This window comes from Zeus faber (assembly GCF_960531495.2).
Source record: "Zeus faber genome assembly, chromosome: 14".
In the NCBI taxonomy this organism is placed as follows: Eukaryota; Metazoa; Chordata; class Actinopteri; order Zeiformes; family Zeidae; genus Zeus; species Zeus faber.
In genome coordinates this window covers 29,308,415-29,330,914 of record NC_137200.1, presented here as the reverse complement: position 1 = coordinate 29,330,914, position 22,500 = coordinate 29,308,415, and the positions used below count along the sequence as shown (strand labels likewise).

The 22,500-nt window shown below is 42.6% G+C and overlaps 1 protein-coding gene across 1 annotated transcript in view; it reads right to left on the bottom strand.

Moving 5' to 3' along the window:
• Positions 1-8,449: 8,449 nt before the first annotated feature.
• lcp2a (lymphocyte cytosolic protein 2a) overlaps positions 8,450-22,500 on the bottom strand; it is a 17,847-nt gene continuing 3,796 nt past the window's right edge. The window contains exons 4-15 of the mRNA XM_080013603.1: positions 21,828-21,893; positions 21,703-21,728; positions 21,449-21,489; positions 20,978-21,161; positions 19,010-19,095; positions 17,016-17,223; positions 16,358-16,447; positions 14,872-14,891; positions 14,106-14,138; positions 12,801-12,875; positions 10,975-11,124; positions 8,450-9,646 (exon numbers count right to left, since the gene is read on the bottom strand). Of these exons, the coding sequence (XP_079869729.1) occupies positions 9,512-9,646; positions 10,975-11,124; positions 12,801-12,875; positions 14,106-14,138; positions 14,872-14,891; positions 16,358-16,447; positions 17,016-17,223; positions 19,010-19,095; positions 20,978-21,161; positions 21,449-21,489; positions 21,703-21,728; positions 21,828-21,893 (1,114 nt within the window). The 3' untranslated portion in view covers positions 8,450-9,511. The remainder of the gene's footprint in view (positions 9,647-10,974; positions 11,125-12,800; positions 12,876-14,105; positions 14,139-14,871; positions 14,892-16,357; positions 16,448-17,015; positions 17,224-19,009; positions 19,096-20,977; positions 21,162-21,448; positions 21,490-21,702; positions 21,729-21,827; positions 21,894-22,500) is intronic.

The window sequence follows — 22,500 nt, the reverse complement described above, 5'->3', positions numbered from 1 at the left end:
TCAGGATATACTGAGCGCTCATCTGCAGAGAAGAACTTTATGCCACATTACAGACTGGATATGACAAGTACGTTTAATACTTTAAGTACATTTAAAGAGCTAGTCGTTATCTACTTTTACTGAAGTAGAAACGTCAACGTGGTACTTTCACAAGTAAATCATCAAGACTCCAAGGACAGGGAGTTATTTATCAGGCACACAAGGACCAACCATCAGAGAGGGAGATGTGTGTGTGTGTGTGTGTGTGTGTGTGTGTGTGTGTGTGTGTGTGTGTGTGTGTGTGTGTGTGTGTGTGTGTGTGTGTGTGTACTCCTTCCCCAGAGAATTTCTGTTCCCTGGGGCTCAGTGTTGACAGGAGTTTATGAACGGAGGGAGGAGACAAGGCTGAGTAGGGCTGCAGACACACACACACACACACACACACACACACACACACACACACACACACACACACACACACACACACACACACACACACACACACAGACAAATGTAATTTTCCTGCGTTCAACAGTGAATTAAGTGAATTTAAGACCAATAACTGGCACCTCTGTCCTGTTCCATTGCCAGCATGAGGGTCTTCCTGCTGCCTCCCTGTCTCCCTCTCCTTTTCTGTCATTCCGATGGCTGTGAACATCCTCCACACTGACTGGACAGGGAATCCCCGACAGCCGACCTCGGCAGGGTAAAGAAATAGGTCCCGGTATTTGGTGCTTTTTCTTTCAAAGGCTTGGTCACAGCCCTCTTCCCACTGGACGGTGAGGTCGATCAGGATAATCTTCTTTGCCGCTTTAGACCACATAACCACATCCGGCCTCAGAGTTGTCTGGATGACCTGGGGGAACTCCCAGGTCTTCCTTTATGTCCCATGATTGAGCCATTTGCAGTAGGTTGTTTCTTGATGTTCCTGCGAGGGTTGATGGCTTCTCTCCCTCCTTCACAAACTTGATTGATGGTGTTGTCTTGTTGCCGCTGTTGTTTGCCATTTCTTGCGTCTCTCCTGCTCCACTGTATTAGCAAATGTCATGAGCACCCTGTCATGCTGCCACCTGTATCATCTTGGGTTGGTGCTGTTTTACACCCTGGAAGGGTGTAGGGTTGCAACAGGAAGGAGATCTGGAAAGGTTCCAGCTTCCATAGATCAACCAATGTGATCTTCCTCTTGGGGGGGGTCCGGTTTGGTCCAGGCTCCCCGGGACAGGGGCTCCACAGCCCTTGATCTACCTCATTCTTCCTCCAGATTCCACACCTCCTCTTGGATCATGGCTCTCCTCTCTCTGCTGTTTGCCTTCCCCCATTGTTCGAGATGGGTAGTCCCAAGACCCTGTCTTCTTGTGCATGGTATCCCAACAATCCCTGTAGCTTCAGCAAGCTTTCTGCTTGTGCGACAGAGGTGTCGGCTGCCCACTTGCGCCCTGATCTTGTAGTTACGCCTGCTTGTTTGACTTGTTCAACCTGTGAGTCTATGAATATCATGACGACTCTGCACTTTGCCACCTTGAATTTCTCCACCAGGGTTGAGCGGGGGAGTTGTAGCTGCACTGATCTTATGTGCAGTCCTAATGAAGTAAAGCTTGAGGGATTCCCAGCCACCTTCAGAGATGCTGATTTCCTATCCACTCTTTCCATACTTGTCGTAGGAACTTCATATACTGTCAACAGCCACATGAGTCTTGCCCGTCAACAGCCCGTGTTAATAGAGCCATACTTTGAATTTCCCTGGAAGTCCTGATTTTTCGATCCTCCTCAGCCACTCATCTGTCTGCTTTTTTGTGCTGGTGATGTTGTTCCTGTTAAGGTGGTAAGTGAATGGTGGTAAGTGAATCATCAAACCACTTTCAAACTCATTTGATTTGATTCTCCTCTATCAATGGAATTCCCTGTACATGCAGCTTGAAACTGGACATCACTTTGCCTTTTCTGATCACTGTACTCCTTCACCTCTTTGGCTTGAACTTCATCCTGGCCCACATTGCCATCATCAAGCACTGTTAGGACCCACCTTGCCCCCACATGGGTTGTGGTCGTCACAGTGAGATCGTCCATCAAAACCTCTTATTGGGGGTGTTAGATGCCTGATTCCATGCTTGGTCCTCAGGTTCTTTTCCCAGCAGCTGTTATAAGGAGGCTCATTCTCATGATGAGGGAGATTGTGTAACCAGTTGCAATTACCTTTCCCAAACAAATAAATGTTATTATTATTATTATTATTATTATTATTATTATTATTATTATTATTAGTAGTAGTAGTAGTAGTAGTAGTAGTAGTAGTAGTAGTAGTAGTAGTAGTAGTATTAGTATCATTACTTTTTTATTTATTATTATTAGGGGTCCACCCTGCAATTGTACAGCAGCCCCTTATTGTCATTGTAAGATGAAAAGTGAGGAATATTCCTCAGAATTTTGAGGCCTAAAACAATCTGGAAAAGCACGATATATGTCTTGTTTGAATCACGCTGTCTGAAAGACCTAGTGGTTGAAGTTTTATCCAAATCGATCCACATACGGAGCTGAAATTAGCAAGAAAACAAACAAATTTTTGAGCGATTTTAAACCCGACGAGCCAGTATGACTGACGCTGAAATATGTCCCATCTGGCTAAAACTATCTAGAACAAATACTTCGGCATAAGCTATGAACACAGTTGAGGTGTTGTTTAAACAGCTATGTAAAAAGGATCCTGTGGTTTAAGTTTCATCCAGAATGATCCACATACATTACAGATATTAGTGAAAAACTGAACAACTAGTACCCAAAATATTCAGTTGGTCTTGGTTAACTGAGACATCACACGTCTTGTTGGAAAATGAACGAGATGAGATGTACAGACGTCATCATATTGTTTACTATCAATGTACAGATCTGATTGAGAATGTCCAGTTGGACTGTGTCCAGGGTGCAGAGGAGTCATTCTGTTCTCGTTCAACGTTACCAAACTATCGATTACGTGTATTTATATTTATATAGCTTCTAACCTGAAGGATGTCAGTAGATTGTTTGATTAATATTTTACATCTGTGGTGCACATTACTATGCTTTCATTAATGAAAAATGCAATAAACAGTAATTCACAGGGTTCGTCATGGCACTCACTGGAAAGCACTGAAATGTGCGACTGAGTGATGCGTTCAAAATCCAATGAGGCATCGGAAAAACTAGAAGCCGTGAAATGGTAATTACTAATATAAATACTACAACGTTTTTCGTATTCCAGAGAAACCTAACTTACTGAAAATGTAATCGAAGTAAAGCAAAATAAACTTTACAAATACATTGCATAATTTCAACCGTTACCGTAAATCTACGTGAATACGTCATAATTGATGTATAACAGACACAACGTCATCTCCCATCACGGACACTGCAGATACTTCAATGCATTCAAGGTAAGATAAGGATGAGAAGATATAGTTGAAAATAAAAGAAATTACTTTGAAAGAGAAAGAGAGAAAGAGAAGGACTTTGTTTGTAATACATGTCATGTATAAACAAATTAACAAACATTATTGAAAAGGCAAAATGTGTTTGTAATATTAACAAATTATTCCATAATGCTTATTATTCAAAATGATTGTCGAAGTTACATAATTGTTGTCTGCATTATAATATAGACAAATAAGATATTAAACTGTATTACTTTTTATTTTATTAACAGAACAAGTACAATAAAGTTGTAATTACAAATAAATGTATTTATATATTTTTTAAATTGAATATATTTATTATAATTATTGTTATGAAATGTAATTACTGAAGTTGTTTTTTTCATTGTTACAGATGCTGAAAAATAGCAGAAAAGCTCCGTCCAACTGAAAAAAATGATGGACCTCCTTGTATACCCCAGATGTTCCGTCCTCCTCGTACATGTCCTGCCCCTTTCAGTGCAGGGAACCAATCACAGCCCTTTTACCATGGATGTTCTCTTATTTTGGGGTAGTTTCCAAATAACCAATCACATTCTTTGTGGGATGTGAGCCAATCGCAGCCCTGTCACCATGCATCCTCCCTTTTCTTGGAAGAGGGTTTTTTCTATGGTTCCTGGAACTCCTGTGCACATATGGCCTTGTCCTGTTCCAGACAGCCTCTCCTTTCCTGGAAAAGAGCTGTCTCCACAATTCCTGGAAATCCTGCGGCATATATGAGCATATTTCCTTTTCATGACCTTGGCCTATTTCTTTGCTTCAACTGTATTTGGCTGGTGTTCTGTTTAGGTCTTTTGTTTGCAAAATATTTAAGTTCTTTCTGTTATTGTATTACTTCCCCTTTTTGGGGCTTTATAGCATACTTTTGAAAGGTTTTTTAATACATATTCCTTGAATATTGGTGGTTTAGTATAACATGTAATCAGTTTCTTTTCATGTGGGCTTTAATAATTAACCACAACAAGCTCAGATATTTAGAACAATTATTTAGAACTGACCTATCTTCATAATGCTTCATGGAAATGCTTCATACGTGATGCCATGAAAGTTGCATACATGAAATTCCATGAATTTAATTATGTTATGTTTATATGTCCAGGTCACACTTAAAGCCAGTCACAATATTCTAGAAGAAACTATGAACATAACGTAACTCCACAATGTTTGATGCTTGTACATTTAGTAACTTGTGATGCATTTCACATAACACAAATAACTATAATACGTACCTAACAGGAATATGCTGGACCCTGTGTGTCGCTGCCTGCAGCTATATTTATTATCATTCTTATTATTATTATCATTAGTATCACTATTAATATTTTATTTTCAAATATAATAATATATTATATGATATATTCGTAAAATTGTAAAGAGTGGTTGTCTAGTTTCCAAACTGCTATTTCAACCATTTTGGTGAAAGTGGAAATCAGTTAAACACAGTTAGTTAAACATGTCCACCACCAGAAACGACCCATGGGGGTCGGTGATGATGGAGGTTGGCGAGGCAGCAGGTGTACTGTTGAAACAATAAACAACAGCCAGGCTTTACAAGCACACACACACACACACACACACACACACACACACACACACACACACACACACACACACACACACACACACACACACACACACACACACACACACACACACACACACACACACACACACACACCTTCATGCCTGCATGTACTCACACATACCCTCACACTCAAAAACACACAGCAGACGCTTTTGCAGCGACTTACAATAAGTTTATTTTGTCATACACACAGAACACACTTACAAAAATGCACATAATACCTGTCCACACACACACACACACACACACACACACACACACACACACACACACACACACACACACACACACACACACACACACACACACACACACACACACAACACACACACACACACACACACACACGCACACGTGCGCGCATACATTCTTGTACTGGTATCAAAGTGAGGTCAGAGTAAATACACCTGCTAAGTGAGGGCCCATGTTCCAAAATTTCTAAATCAGAAACAACCACATGCACAAACACACACACACATACTGTACACACGCAGATACCTACAGTATCTGACAGGTAGAGTGTCACCTTTCCTTTCGCTTTGTTTCTGTATTTACACATAAAAACATTTTTAAAGATGCAATATATAGTTTGCAAGGGAATGTGAGGGAGAATTGCCTAAAAACCCTCCAGGGGCTTGGAAAGTGGCATTCTCTGGGCAGCATAATACAGGAGGTAGATACAGCAACGTAGAATACGCAGTTTGGATGTATCTATCAATACATTAAGACATAGTAAAAAACTGAGCCATAGCATGGCATTTGACAACAATGTTACCCATACACCCATCTATTACACAAGTATAATGAATCAGTCATAGTCATAAGACAAAGACACACACACACACACACACACACACAAACACACACACACACACACACACACATCAGTATCAAGTATTAACAAACACTATCTCTAACAGAGTAAAAGTATAGATATCATGTGATATGGCTTCAAATCTTCATAAGACAAGAAATATAAAGAAGAATTTACACACAAATAATGGCAAGAAGAAAAACAAGGCATATGAGAAGAAAATATATCTGTTGTTGCTTATATAGGCAGCTTATATGGAAAATATTTGTTGGTAAGGAGGAGTGATTTCAGGGCTCTTTTGAACTGCTGTGAAGACAAATAAAAAAAATGTAATGGCAGACCATTCCATATTTTGGACCCTGGAGAATTTGAGGTTGAGAAGTATGGGAAATCTTGTCCTTTCTTTTTCTTGTGAGCGAAGAATGAAATAATACTACCTCTCAGAATTGCCTTTGTCGTTTCCCAGAGTAGGGATGGCGATATTTCTGGAGAGTCATTTTTGGGGTGGTGAGTAATATATGTATTCTCTATTATGTGGATTATTTGATCGCCAACAATTGCAAGAGCAAGATCACTCATATATTGTTTTTTAATGTCAGACGAATGCCAGGACTTGTAATTATCTCTGGTTTGTGAAAGTCTAAACCTAGATCAAGTACTGTGTTGAAGTCCCCCCCCCCCCCAGTATAATAATTGAGTCAGAGAATTCTATAAGTTTTGAAAATATATTGTGAAAGAAATTTGGGTCGTCCTTATTGGGGCCATTAATATTAGCCATGGTTAATTAGATATTTCCAAAAATTCCGTTAATCATTATGCATCGCCCTTCTGTGTCTGATATTGTGGTTTTATTCTGATATGGGACACCTTTGTTGATCCTTATAGAAACACCTCTTTTTTTTTTTGTTATATGATGCAGAAAAGATCTGCTCGGATGCAGTGAGCTGGTGAGCCTATTCCCCTTAACTATCCATTGCAGGAAGTTCGTAGGGATACATGTTTACACAAACAAATGACAACTAGACAAAGGACATAGGACTTGACATAGGATGCAAATTTCTAAATCTCGCATATCAGAATCTCAGAATAGCAGACCGTCTACATATAGTTTATCAACAACCAGCCATATTTGTTTACCCTTCTGTCCGTTCTCCTTCAGGATGGGGTACTGGACCTGCCGTCGGTCGTTGATTTCCCGGGGGAATTCCTCGTTCATGCCCAGCGTGGTTCCTTTCAGCTCCTGTCCTTTGCTTTCAACCAGCTCCTTGTGCTTGAAGTGTTCAAACTTCACAATAGCCCGGGTATGGCTCCCCCAGCGGTGTCCCAGTCGGTGATCCCAGTGGAAGGTAATCTGCTTTGCGGTGTCCGTGGGGAGTTCCAGGACGGTGTGGAGGAAGTCTTTCACCGTGTTTTCTGGGGTCTCGTGTTGTTCTTTACAACCTCCATCTACGTTGCAATACGCTCCATTGTGAGATGACAGACAAGCTTTCCAATCATATTTGATACAGCAAGCAGGGTGGAGATGGGTCAGTAATGGCTGAAGAAGGCTGGGTCATAATCTTTATGAATAGGGATAATGTGTGGTCTGTTTTTAGTTCAGGAGGAACGATTCCCTTTTCCAATTTGAGATTCAAAATGTGTGAGAGAAAATGCAGATGATCAATGTTCATGAATGATATAACTTTACAACCAAGTGATGCCTAAATGCTATGGGGCATATGTTTTGTTTGGTGATTACTCCCGGCTCCTCTTTGTCAGGAGATCTTACATTCCTGCCCACAAATGGCACAACTGTTTTAGTCGTTATCGCTGTTTTTCTAGCTCGTAACAGGACCGTTGTGTAAACACTCAAGGTCCGCTTCCCGGCACCAATACTGTTCAATGTTTTTCTTTGTTAAAAGAGTTCTCAGGTGTTACTGAAGGCAACAGTCAATCACATGGCTAGTCTCAGGATAGGCACAACCTTTTCTCTGTATATAAAGCTGGTTTCTTCAGATGCAAAACTAGAATGTACAGCATCATTGTTTTGAAGTGCATCTGTATCTTTCTCTTTATTCTGCAGGATAAATATCTTAAATGCGCTCAATAATTGGTCCTGATAGCAAAGCAGGTTAACCTCACCGACCACACAGTGAGAATTCTTCAACAGTTGTGAGACAGAGGTTTCACAATGCACTCACGAATGGATATCAGTAGTTTACTGTCAATGTTATCATACCCTGGAGAACAATCTTTTAGATTGATTAAGATCTCCCAGACCTCATCTTCTGCAGCTGGTAAGAATTGAAAGTTATCATTGATTGGATAATTCATAAACTGAAGAGGACTAAGGATGCTAGATGGGCTCTTTGAGGCCAGAGTTGGGCCAACTTGTGAGAAAAGGCTATTGAAATTGTTGGCAATTCATCTATTAATCTAATCTATTTTATCGATGTTTCAGAAGTCAAACCAATTGCAAATCCTTCAATGACAACAAGGTTGATGTAGAGGTATTCTTTTATTCATAACCAAATCACACACAGAAGAAAGTGGGTTGGGTTGGAAATAAATGGATAGAATTTGGTGATCTCCTATTTTTTATTCTTTTTTTTACAACTTATTTTGACATAATATGCTTTCAATAATCACCTCAACGTTACCATGTCTTCTTTTGTTTTCTTATAAATAATGTTGCTGGATCATCACATGATGGATGTTGTGCTTGAAGGGCATTCTGATGAGAGTACATTTTTACATAAATTCCTTTCTAATAAAGAGGTTCACAGAGTCGGTGCACAACAAATGACAGGAAGGATGTCAGTCATATCCGAAATGAATTTAATAAGAGGTTTTTTTCTCTCCAGATCAATCCCTTTGTAACAATTTGACAAATTATCTTAAAAAAAAAAAAAAGTACCACAGTTAAAAGACAAATGCAGTTGTTGAAGCAAGCCAGGGAACGTCAGCACTTTACTCGCACAACAAAGATAAAATGGCAACGCAAACTACAGCCGCGTCCTAAAAAGTAGAACGAACCAAAGTCGACTGAAAGAAAAAAAAAAAGCCACCGTCTCGGCAGGGCTATTTTTGGTAAAAGCTCTAGATGTCAAGAGGATGTTCACAGGCAGAGGTGGCACTACAATTCTATCGTAATAGTTATAAAAAAATGTTGTTTGGTATAGTCCACTGCGATAATTAAATATATTGCAGGTGTACAAACATGTTTGAGAATTCACATTCATGTCAACAGCTCTGTTACGACCCTGAAGAATTTGTTCCTTTGTCTGAAACACTGTCGTGGCTGGATTTGGGTCAGGATAGAACAACGGCAATGATAGATAATCATGTTAATAAATTCCATTGTTTTGTGGGACTGTTGAGATTTTTATTAAAATGTGAAAATCAGACAGTGGTGTAAGCCGGATATTATTGGATATTGTGTTTGATGCAAAATCAGAATTGAGTCACATATGAGCAAAACCTGAGTTAGGAGGCAGCCTAAATGTAGCCTTGGTTAAAAAGAAATGTTTTACCATATTTGTGTTTCAAGAGTCGATGCCAAAATAATTTTTAAATACACTTTTTTCTTTGTTGTTGTTGTTGTTGTTGTTGTTGTTGTTGTTGTTGTTGTTTTTTTGCAAAAGCTCTTTGAGTTTGATGGACAAGTTGGTTTAGTCACCCGGTGGGATAGTCTGCTCCACTTCCATTCGGTCAAGCCAGTCGGTATCCAGCAGGGTCGCTGAGGAGGCACTGGTTCTGCTGACATGAGCTGCGGTTTTTGGCATCGATCAGCAGCAAGGGCGAATGGGAGTAGTAACTGATGATACCATAGACAGTAGGGAAAGTCTGAAAACACACACACACACACACACACACACACACACACACACACACACACACACACACACACACACACACACACACACACACACACACACACACACTAGCACAATTTCCCGACAGGGATAAAATGCACACCATACTTCTTGCGGATCTATCTTTATCACTACTAAAATGAGAAGTTCATCATAATATCTTATTTAATTGAACAACAGTTTCATGGTTCTTATGCGGCTGTGGTGCTCTGGGCTCAGAATGTTCTTGCGCCCGCGGGGATCGTTGGTGGCTGCAGAGCCCCTCTGCTGCTCTGAGGTACTACGTTATGTTTCTGACCTCATCCACCAGAACTGATTGGGACCAATACCGTGCACTCACTGGTGGACACATCACACACACACACACACAAACTGCCAGAATCTGCCACACACACTTCCTTGAACACCTTCCTGACTACGTCTTTATTTTTTCCTCTCAATTATTGCTATAGTAAGAAGGGGCAACATTCACATTCCAAATTTTGTCTAATTATCTGGTCAAATAAATGTTGTTTAGCTGATCGAAACGTGGTAAGATTGTCCTCTGAAGAGGATGATTGGTGGTGGCCATAAAGATAAAACAAAAATGCTGTGCTCTGGTCATCCCACAGGTAGGACGTAAAGGAGTTCAAAGGACGCGAGCAGTCCTCCATGATTATTATGGAATGGCTTTGCAGGTTGAGAATTTGAACTCCACTCGCTGATTAACTCTGTCCTGGATGCAATGGCGTTGAAAAACCTTGTGTTGTATGCCAAGCCCGCTGACATAAATCACTATGACACTAAGACATTGTCATATGTCATTTTGGTCTGTGTGCTTCTTCCACCACAGCTGTATGCTGAGTATTAAAGGGTTTTGTATACAACTTCTAAGCATGGTACTTATAGTGCTGCGTTGCTGCATGTGCACATTGAGGATGAGGATTGGGCTAATGTCCACACTTCCAATAACATAGCAGTTCTTAAAGGTCTTTACGCCTCTTTTTGGAAAATTTGGTTTTGGTAACTACCTTGTGTGTGCACATACAGTAAATACCACTCACGTTTTAAGTATAACGTAAGTGTCATATAAAAACAGCCTTCATGCTCTAAAATGACCTGTATCATAACGTTAGGCAATCTATCAGACAAAAGACAAAGGTTTTGGTCTGATATCCTGTCTAAGATTATGGTATTAACTATTATGTAGTCTACAATCATAATTTCATGACAACCCAATATGACTGAAAGAGCGTAAAGGATGGAGTTTTCACCTAAACACTAATAGTAGCTGTTACATGTTGGTGCTTTGTGTGTCACCTCTTGGCGCTTGAGCCCGGTGCCAAGTTCGTATCGGTGGTTGTGCTGTCGGATCTGGATGTTGTAGACCTTGTCCTGGTAGAGGACCATCAGTGTAAAGGGCTGCCCGTGCTGCTGCCTGATGCTGTCACGCACCAGATACGCCCCGTCCTGCACAACCAGAAACAGTCAGTCTGTATGTGTGTTTGTGTCTGGATGTCTTTGGCCTCTTTGATGGTCTGGTTGTAAGATGAACTATGAGTGATTGCTTATTTGCATCTGTATGCACACCTGTGTGTGTGTGTGTGTGTGTGTGTGTGTGTGTGTGTGTGTGTGTGTGTGTGTGTGTGTGTGTGTGTGTGTGTGTGTGTGTGTGTGTGTGTGTGTGTGTGTGTGTGTGTGTGTGTGTGTGTGTGTGTGTGTGTGTGTGTGTGTGTGTGTGTGTGTGTGTGTGTCGTTATGTGTCTGTATTCTGTTAGATGACTGTGAACGTGTATATATGTCAGCGTTTATGCGCAAAACTGAACATGCATGTGCACGTACTGGTGTGTATAGGCTATGATGGTGTGTATGTGCCCAAGGATATGTGTGTGTATACATGTGTGTGTGTGCGCGTATGTGTATGTGTGTGTGCGTATGCGTGCGTGCGTGCGCGCGCGTGTGTGTGTGTGTGTGTGTGTTTGCGTTTTTTGGATATTGAGGCTATTCCGGCAATCTCACCACAATTAAACAGAGATAACCAACGTGGCAGTGGTTATCAGAGAGCTCTCGAAACGCTGCTTGGAGCTAAGCTAGTCTGACTCCGTGGAGTCTGGATCAGATGTCTCGATATTTAAACGATCAACCAATCAGTGGAACGCAGTCCAATACAGGATCAATACAGGACGTGACTTCTTTGACATCTAAAGAGAACGTATTACTGATGGAAAAATATTTAAATGTTTAAACACATGATCACTAAAAAAAGGCAGATGCTGTGGATACTAATGAAGACAGAGAAGCATCCTGGCAATAGATTGCCAAACACATAAGTACAGTAATGTATAATGTTGCAATAGTTACATTTCTACTTCCGCAATTCTTTTTTTTTTTTTATAAATCCTACACCATTTAGTAGTTTCGAACTACTTGTTTTTTTAAATCATATTCTTTGAACAATTCTCACAAATAATTGCACTGTATGTGCACATATATTTGTTTGGTATTTTGTCAAGGTATGTTCAATCCCATAAATAATAGCCTATAATGGGAAATAATATTAATAAATGTAGGCGCCTACTGTGAAGTGGCGGAAATTAGGATTAACACGTTGCGGCAGTTTCGCCTTCCACACACCACCCGAGTGGTATTTTCAGGGACCTCGGGCACAGACGAAGGGATTTCAGACACACAGCTTTTTGTGAACAGTGGGCTACTTGGAATAAGCCCAGGATGGACATGTGTCATAACAATGGCACCTCTCCTGAGTGAGTGTGGGGATGGGGGTTTTACCTGTTGCTCGTTAGACCAAAACAAGCAACAGCCACTCTGATCCTGGGCCAAAATTACCTAGAACCAGGACAGGCGTGGCTGCTCAAACCACACCAGCCCCACACCACACATATTGTTGAAAATTAATTGCAATCGAGTAAAAATGAGGCACCAAGTTTCATAGATTATACGCGCTTTGTTGAGTCCATACTTTTCGTAAAAATTCTGGGAACCGCAACAGGTCTATTCTGCAGAGACTGCAGCTCCATCATCAATCAGCCAGTCAGTTGCATATTTTATACACAATGTTCAATATATATTATTATATGAACACAAACAGGGTTCTGCAAGATGTGTGGCTGTACGTCTCTTCTCACCTTATTGACTTGCTTCAGACAATGCTCTGCTTGGCTTCTTGTCACTTTGCCCACGTACCAGCGAGAATCCAAATCCTACACACACACACACACACACACACACACACACACACACACACACACACACACACACACACACACACACACACACACACACACACACACACACACACACACACACACATCAGGTGCCTTCTTTTCAGAACTAACTGGAAAGTCATCAGAACAGTCTAACCTGGTATCAGTATATGTCCAGTAACTGAATTTTATTGCATGGTATTGTATATATACATCCATGCTTTTTTAGATTAGATTTTTAAGTTCCTGAATATAGCTTCCAGTTTGGCTGTCATTTTTCCTTCTGTATCAGCTTTTCACGTACAGTACCCCAAGGTTCTTTGAGGGTAGTATTGATCCAGACCCTGGTGTTATTGTATATTACTAGAAATGACCAGACATCCCATACCCCTCCCTGCTCTGTACAGTCAAAGCTGATATTTTCATTCATAATATTTTTGATAAAAGAAAATAACCATTGCTTATTTGCTGGCAATCAAATTGAAGAAATGCAAAAAAAAAATAGAAAGAGAGAAATAATGACAATAAATAAGAAGAGAATAATAATCACATAAAATAATTTGAAATGCAACAATTAAAAAATATAAATTAATAAATTGAAGCATTTTCTGCTGTGGAGAGGGCTCATGTTGACAGAAGTGGCCTGCCAGAAGAACCACAGCGCCATCCGGTGTCTACTCGACTAAAAAGACGTTTTCTCATATGAATTTGGGAATAGGAATATTTGACGATACAGCCAAGAGAAGAGAAGAGAAGAGAAGAGAAGAGAAGAGAAGAGAAGAGAAGAGAAGAGAAGAGAAGAGAAGAGGAGAGAAGAGAAGAGAAGAGAAGAGAAGAGAGGAGAAAAGAGGTGAGAAGGAGAGAAAAAGAAGGATGACCAGGTACCTGCGTGTGTTGCAACAAGGGCGGAGGGTGGAGGACGGAGGGCAGACTGGGTCTGGGTGGCAATGGCAAGTCGGCACATACCATGTTTCTCACATCGGGCAGTAACCTGAGGAAAAAAAACACCAGACAGAGAGATGGAGGAACTTCCTGTCGTGTGGGATTATTATTTGGTAGGTGCTGTAATTCACAGCACCTCCTGCCTCTTTATATAATATGAATAACTGTATTCTATAAAAGTTGTACCTCACAACACGCCCACTGAGTCCATTTGGCATAGCATGTCATAGATGGATAGACAGACAGACAGACAGACAGACAGACAGATCCCTTGTTTCCACTGACCTGCCAGGAGGAGGCTTCACAGAGGGGCTGCTCCTGCCAAGCGAGGAGGTGAGAGGAGGAACAGGAGGTTTCGGCCAACCAGGATGTTCCTGACTCCTGTCGGGAGGCCTGCACACACACACACACACACACACACACACACACACACACACACACACACACACACACACACACACACACATACACACACATTTACACGAACTGCATGAACTATGGTAAACTAGACATTAAATGCTTGTTCAGTCTTAATTGTCTGGTTTCATATGAACCTGTTTTTCTTATGTGTGTGTGTGTATGTGTGTGTGTGTGTGTGTGTGTGTGTGTGTGTGTGTGTGTGTGTGTGTGTGTGTGTGTGTGTGTGTGTGTGTGTGTGCATTTGCATGTGTGTGTGTGTGTGTGTGTGTGTGTGTGTGTGTGTGTGTGTGTGTGTGCATTTGCATGTGTGTGTGTGTGTGTGTGTGTGTGTGCGTTTTACACACATACCTCCTCAATTGCATTTGTGGCTGTAAGTAAGGCACAAAACAAATCCAATCAACAACTTGTTGCTACTTTATTCTACAAGTTGTATTTTATTATAATATAATAAACCTCTGAGAAAAAAGGGAAAAAAGAAAAAGAAACAAATGCAGAAAAGATATCCAGACACACAGTGAATCAATAAACCAGATTTTAAATCTGAATATAACAGTATATTTGTCATACAGGAGAACGTCCATCCTATTACTGCAGAAACAAAAAGATGACAGTGAGAGAAAGAAAGTCTTACCACTGTGTTGAACTTCCTTCCTGTGGGGACAAGACAAAAATTATTTCTATTCGAGAAGAAATTGATCAGTGCATAAAAAAGTTCACAAGTCACATGTTTGGACTACATGGTTTACCAGTTGACGTGATTTGTGTCCTCGGGATTTTATCCCCAGACCCACGGCTGGACTGAGAGGGCCAATCAGCAGCTGGAGATCGATGGTGGCCCCGTGGCACAGGGCCCTGCCTCGTGGAGTCAGGGCAGGGCGGCTGGCCTGTGTCAAGTACGCCCTGACCTCCATAGGAATGAGGTTTGGAGTGAGCGGTCCACCCCGTTCGTATTGACCCTCATGCTGGCCACAGGGCCACTCCAAAATCGACCACTTCTCTTCCACCCTCGCGCTTTTTTCCCCCTGTACTACTCAGCGGCAGTTGTTAGTTTCCTGTGCTCAATACTTGCGAACGATTCATTTGTAGTGAACAACTGGAAACGAACAACTCAGGAGTCGGAAGTGACTTTGTCGAACTGCAGCCGGACACACAGGCATCAGCGAGTGGAAACGAAGTGGAATCTCATTTATTCGGTCAATGGGCTGAATACATTAAGCCCCAATGCATGACATATTTGGGGGATGCACGATCTAATTTTTTCAACACACAACACTGTAATAGAATGAAATGCAGATGATGAGGCTGCAACTTGGGGCTAAAAAGAATTGAGTCCCCAACCTGACATTACTCAGACCCTGTGTTTTTCTTAGGACTATTTGGTGGTGCTTTTTCACCAAAAAAAAGGTTCTAAATAGTTACATGGAATAGAAGGACATACTGTAGTGCTCTACTAGGCTATTTTATTTTAAACCTATTTTCTATTTACTTGTGCAATAATATACAGTACATGAAATAATAATGCAATAACACTGTACAAATATTAGCAACTTAGTAAATACATCAAAATATTTTATAATTTGTAGCCTATACACCCATATAAATAAGCAATTATGTGCATAGATTTGCATTTGTGTCTATTTTTTATATATTTGACTATTTCTGTTTTGTACTTTCAGCTATTTGAGTGTATTTGGCAATTCTTTATCGGATTTTACTTTTTATCCTATTTTATTCTATTATTATTATTATTATTATTATTATTATTATTATTATTATTATGTATTTAATATTTTCAAATGATAATCGTCTGTAGAAGCGCAACAATCCTCACCTGGACAAATTCCGATGCACCTGGCGGAGTAAACTCATTCTGATTCTGAAAAGTGTGAGGCGGGCTTTTCAGGACTGAATTAAATACTAGTACAGGTTCCAGGATGTTCTACATCTACACGACTAGACTGTCCAGGTCGTACAAGGTTTCTCTTTTCCCTCTAAGTTTTGCAGCTGTTCCTTTCCCATCTGAGAGCTCAGTGTGAGGAGATGTCAGTGGGACTTGGGAGAAAGTGAAAAGGGCCCAGCACGCACAGGAGGAAACAGGGGGTCACGGAGCTGGGTACCTTGCTTGGGGGATTGGCCGGCTCCTCTGTCTCTGGTGGGTTTCTCGCCACGGAACACCGGTGGAGGTTCTGAAGGCACTGGACCTAGCACTGACACACACAAAACACACTTAACAACAAGTCGTGTTGGTTAGCCATGGTTAAATCAGCTTGGAGCCTTGGACAAGAAAAAAAAAACGTTGTTTCTAGGTTACTATGGTTAATAAAATTGCTCCTATTATATAATATAATTTAATATAATATGATATTGTCGAATTCCATGCGTCTTCTGTCTTGACCGACAGCCCACGCTCATAGCAAATCACAACTAGCAACCTTTCTGTATTACATCCTTTTCATGGGCATCAGGTTCACCCCATGTCCACCCCACCCTAACCCCCACCCCCACACAACGACTGGGTGGGGGTGGGGGTCTTGGGTCTGGGAAACCAGACTCACTCATCGCTGAATATCAACTGCACATGGGTGGGGGCAACCAGGCATGGGCTGGACAAAGGCCAGCCACAGGATGTGGTAGAGAACTCAGCAGAGAACTGGGTGGTGGACCGGCACCCCCATAGCAACTCCTGGGAGCCAAGGTGGGTTCATCAAGGACTTGGTGGCAGCTCTGCAGAGCCAGGTAGTCCATTTGGACAGGACAACCAGATCAAGGTCTGACGGAAAACCTTGGACACCTCCAGCAGCTCCAGCGGCCCAGCAGCATCAGATGCAACAGCCCTCTGCACTCCAGTGGTTCCAGGAGGCCCAGCAGTCCTGCAGCACTTCAGCAGCGTTTCCTGCTTCAGGAGCCCCAACAGTGTTTCCCACCCCAGCCCCTTCAGGACACTCTTTGGCTGAACCACAGAAGCCTCCTCTCCTTCAAGGTCCTTCAAGCACCGCTTACGCTCAAAACCCACAGTGCAGCTTGTCCTCCTATGTGAGCATGGAACAGTTCTTCTCTGCTCAACTTGCCTTGCCTCCAGGGCTGCTTAGTGGGTGGCCTGTTTGCCCAGCTGCCCCCCGCTAATGATACAGTTTATCCTACCCTGCAGCCTCTTCCATAAACACCGTAGGGTCCCACAGCCCTTGCCCCTCAGCACCAGCCAATGGGGTCCAAAGGAGGTGAGCGTATGGGAGGCTTGAAGGCCTTTTCCTCCCAAATCAGACAAGGAAAGATGAGTATCAGTACACTATGCTGTGCATGGCTTTGACAACCTGATTGACCCAGACGATACCGAGCATTAAAAGCACCTCAAGAGGGATCAGGCACGATGGCTCAGGCCTCTCATTCACCAAAGCTCTTGACGGGAGATATGGGAAACTAGTTCAGTTGGCGCAGAAGGAGGTTGGAGCCAAGCTGATCGGCAGGTGGCAATAAGAGCCCCCTGTCCTTCTTCAGGCTCCCCAGGACTGGCCTATGTGACCTTTGACACAAGAAGATCATCTGGAATTGAGGACGTCAAACTTCTGTGGACATGCTTAGGTTGATCAGGATCCCCACCTGGAAGTTACCAAGCACAATGCCTTCCAGTAATTGTCTGAGGCCACTGTGTCCACTTGTCATGAGGCAGACAATCCCTGGCGGCCACAGCCCGCCAGGATGCAGAGCAACAGAGGTTTACTTGCTGTCCGCTTCGGGGCCCGTTTCGTCAGAGACTTTTTGCCAGAATTGCAACCCAGGCAGAAACGGCAAGAAAGGGCAGAAATGGCACCTCAGACAAACCATGAAGAGACCGCTATGTACACACAGCAAAGGTGCAGGCGTTAGAGCCGGTCAGTCGTCTGCCCAGTTAGACTACCCTCCGTCCGAGAAGAGATCATGAACCCCACACATTTCAACTGGGCAAAGGTTCTTCCAAATTTCTAGTGTGGGGGGGGGGAATTCCATGCCTATTCTGTCCTGACGACAGACCATGCCCACAGAAAATTCCACCTAGCATCCTTTCAGTTTTACATCTGTTAAAAATATAATATAATATAATATAATATAATATAATATAATATAATATAATATAATATTATATAATATTATATTATATTATATTATATTATATTATATAATACCATATCATATCATATCATATCATATCATAGCAGCAAAGTGTGACGCTTAACATTACAGTATATTATAATATGTGAAATTTCTGAATATCATTGAAAAGTGAAGTGTTTTTAGTGTTTGAATACAATAGAATAGCAATTACAACACATATTACAGTTGTATTAAAACACTCAAAAGCTTATTTTAGTGTGTACTCACTCCTGCAAGGTGATCTTCCACTGGGGTGGGAGGGGTCTCGTCTCTGAGGGGAGGGCTTCAACAGCTTAAACACACACATTTACATTTTACATTTACATTTAGTCATTTAGCAGACGCTTTTATCCAAAGCGACCTACAAGGGAGATTAACATTCAAGCTACACATGCACATGTACAGACACACACACAAGTGATAACACGCACACATAAAACACAAAGATATATTTGAATAAAGTCACTGTAGTAGCACACTTACTGTACTTTGTAGAGTCAGAGCATAAAATAACTGAACTACATTGTGGTTACATATGGACTGAGATATCTACTGTGTATGGAGACTAAATGTTTGAGAGAGTAGTTGAGTAGTGGAGGAGTTGAGTAGTTGAGTTGTTGAGTAGATGGTTACTTCCTCACCGGACGTAGCTGAGCTGGGGGGTTCGGGCCTGGAGGTCGGGGGCTTATAGCAGGGGGTGGGCCTCTGTATGCTGCAGGGTTTTTATCTACACACCCACAATCACACACACAATAATACTTTGAATATGTTTTGCATTTTTGGCTTATGCTTACTACTACTTATATTACTTATACATATGTATGTATACATGTACGTATGTACGCACGTACATACATACATACATACATACATACATACATACATACATACATACATACATACATACATTAAAACACTGCCAAAGAGATACCCACAAACACATAAAAGAGAAAACTTATTTAAAATATTAAATGTTTTAATTCATTCGTTTACTAAATAAACGCAGGTCTGTTTAGAAACTGACAATAAGTGTATTTCTACATTTTGCTATTAGTGTGTCGGTTGTGTTGAGTTTCCCTCAAAAGCTGACCTTCATCCTATGGATATTATTTAGTCAATTCACATATTTTTAATCTGGGAAATACACATATTTTATTTTATTCTGTAAATTAACGAGACTTTGTCTTTATTGTTCCATTGTTGTACTACGCTTCAGTTATTTGTATCATGTGCATTCAATCTTTTTTCATTATAAGTTTTCGTATTTAGTAGCAGTTCTAATATACCTTCACTGCATGGTACCTTGTTACGGCTGTTAACTGATGAAATTATGTTTTTTTAATCACTTGTACGAAGGTATTAGAGTGTATACATGAGAGTTTGATAGTGTGTGTGAGAGAGAAATGAAGAAGTTTGTTACATATAGGGCCTCAAACTGTTTCTAAACATATACAGGAAGCACTGGAGCCATAAGGCACAAGTGAAGTCCAGGTTATCACACACACACACACACACGCACGCACGCACGCACGCACGCACGCACGCACGCACGCACGCACACACACACACACACACACACACACACACACCTACCTACAAGGGCAGAGTGTTGAGTGTCGTTATTGTGTTGTGTTGTTATAATTATTACTTGTATCTATAGACTATTTCTACAATAGGCCTGTATTTAATGGGGATTTATGCGTCTGCCCTACAATAATCAACCAACCAATCCTTAACATATATGTAAATACAGCTAATCCAGGAATGTGATCCACTAATAAAAAAACATTTTCACAGTACATTAAATTTGAGGAAATTCAGTTATAGTGCGTCATATGGAAAACGTCAGACAGAGTGAACAGAGAGACACATTGACATGGCATACATATTTAAGTGAATGTGCTTTTGAAACTTCTGCCTTAAAACCAGTCTCGCCGGGTGAACTAGATTTGTTTGATCCTTTATCACACTTGAGGGGCGGTTTAGCAGACGGGGCTTAATCTGAATCAGGACTAAACTAAGTAATAATCCCAGTCGAATCAATCCAGAATTTAAAAATGCCCTTCTGGGACATTGTTAAATTTAAGATGAACTGGTTCTAGACGAGTTAGAGACCTGCTGAGTGGTCTCGGGGCTTAGTCCAGGTAATCCATTTTCTCCTTTGTCACGGTCGACCTGGAGGCCCGCGCCCATTAATCCAAAGGTTAGCCTGTCTCTGGCCAGGTTACAGCGAAGCTTCCACATACAGCTAGATTGACGCCCCTCTTATTGTTCATCTCTCATCTTCCTTCTGGGAAAAAAACAGAAAATCAAACCAGGACCAGGGCAAGTCTGCGACAATCTTAAACCACGACTCACAAAGGCCATTTGGGTCAGACCGGATCAAAGGAAGGATCTCATCTAGGATCGGGCCTAATCTGTGTCCACAAAACCGCCCCGGTAGGTGTCAAAGGCTACGAGGGGCCATTTCAACGGAGAGTTCCCCGGAGCCTTGGGATGAAAATTTCATTCAAAGCGGCGCAACTAATAATTAAAAGTGTCCAGTCGACGTTCATTTCCCGCCACTTGCGCCGCCAGCTGCCCGCAACGGGGAGCACGGTCCCATTTACCGATATAGTCTCCGTCCCCGATGGGCAGGGAGGGGCACAGCTTGTGGGCCAGCTCCTCGGTGGACTCAGAAGGGGGCGGCTCGTAAGCTCCGTCCTCGCCCTCGTCCTCCTCGGTGGGCGACTCGTAGTCTCCCACGTCGTCCTCCTCGTCGGCGTCGGGGTCCTCGTAGTCGTCGTCGCTCTCCTGGTCGTCGGGGGGGTGGAGGGACGGGAGCGCGTGGCCGGGTCCAGCCAAACAGACGCGAAGACATCGGGAACCGCGCCGAGGATGGGGAAAGAAAGCTCGGGCTCAAATTGGAGGTGGCGTGTGTTTCGTTAAAATAGGAAATAAAACTGGTGGAGAAACCAGGTCTGGAGCAGAAATAGCCACGAGCTCACCCCCAAACAAAGTGAAAATGAAAGTCGTTTCACTAAAAAGCGTCAGTCAGACAACAAGGGTACGTACGGGCGGGCGCAGAACAACAGACTTACAAACTCATCGTCGTCCCAGCCCTCGCCTTCCACGTGCATCTCTGTGGAGCGGCCACGGCAGCAGGGCCGAGGAGGCGGAGTTCAGAGCGGTTTTGAAAAACAGAGGTAAAAGCGACGGCGTTTATCGTCAAACCATTTCAAAGAAATATCTCCCGACAGCAGACGGGTCCGTGGGCCTCGCTCGGAGACGCCCGCCACTTGTTACGGGGGGAACATCTCGAGCCCAAAGGGAAAAAAGTTGAACCCATTCCTACCTGGTTCCTGATATTTGGGCACCAGTCTACAGGAACAAAGGGAAAGAAAGAAAGAAACACAGAGAACATGAAGAGTCCCTCGGGCTCTTTTTGACTGTTTTCACTCGGCGTCGACTCCGACGTACCTTTTATTAAAGATGCCCCTCTTCTCCTCTTTTTTATTGATCTCGCTGCAGATCTTGGAGATCATACTGAAAAGGGCGGAGGAGACGGAGAGGGAGGGAAGTAGAGAGAGAGAGAGAGAGAGAGACGGAGAACAGGAGAAGCAGAGCGCAGAAAGAGGTTGGGGCAGGGGTGGGGGTGGGAAAAGAAAAAGCATCGACGATTAGTCCAAAAAAACATGTTTGGAATCACAATCCGGTTATTAAGCCCAAAAAGCTCTCAAGCGTTTCCTGGCATCCGGACGACCCCAGATAGGAAGGGTCGTGTCAGACAACTCGACGGCGCCACAGGCTCCCACCACCGCCACGGCCCGGCCGACTGAAGCGACCGTGTCTTGCCAAACCTGTTGGGCTCCGCTCTTGTGTCCAACGGGGGCGTTGAAGCTCACCGCCCCTGGAGCCCACGAAGCTGCTTTCACACACTGACTCCGGACAATGTCTGGATAATCAGCTCCGGACGCCGTCTCACACATGTAGCACATGACATGCACGTTGTCCGCGTCAGATGCGTTTGCACCTTCTGGAAACAGTCCGCTGGGCGCAGGCGAGGGCAGGGGGTCGGATGTGATGTCACAGCACAATGACGCCGCGGAGTTTTGGCAAGCACAAGACGGGCGACGGGGCTACCGCCTTGTCT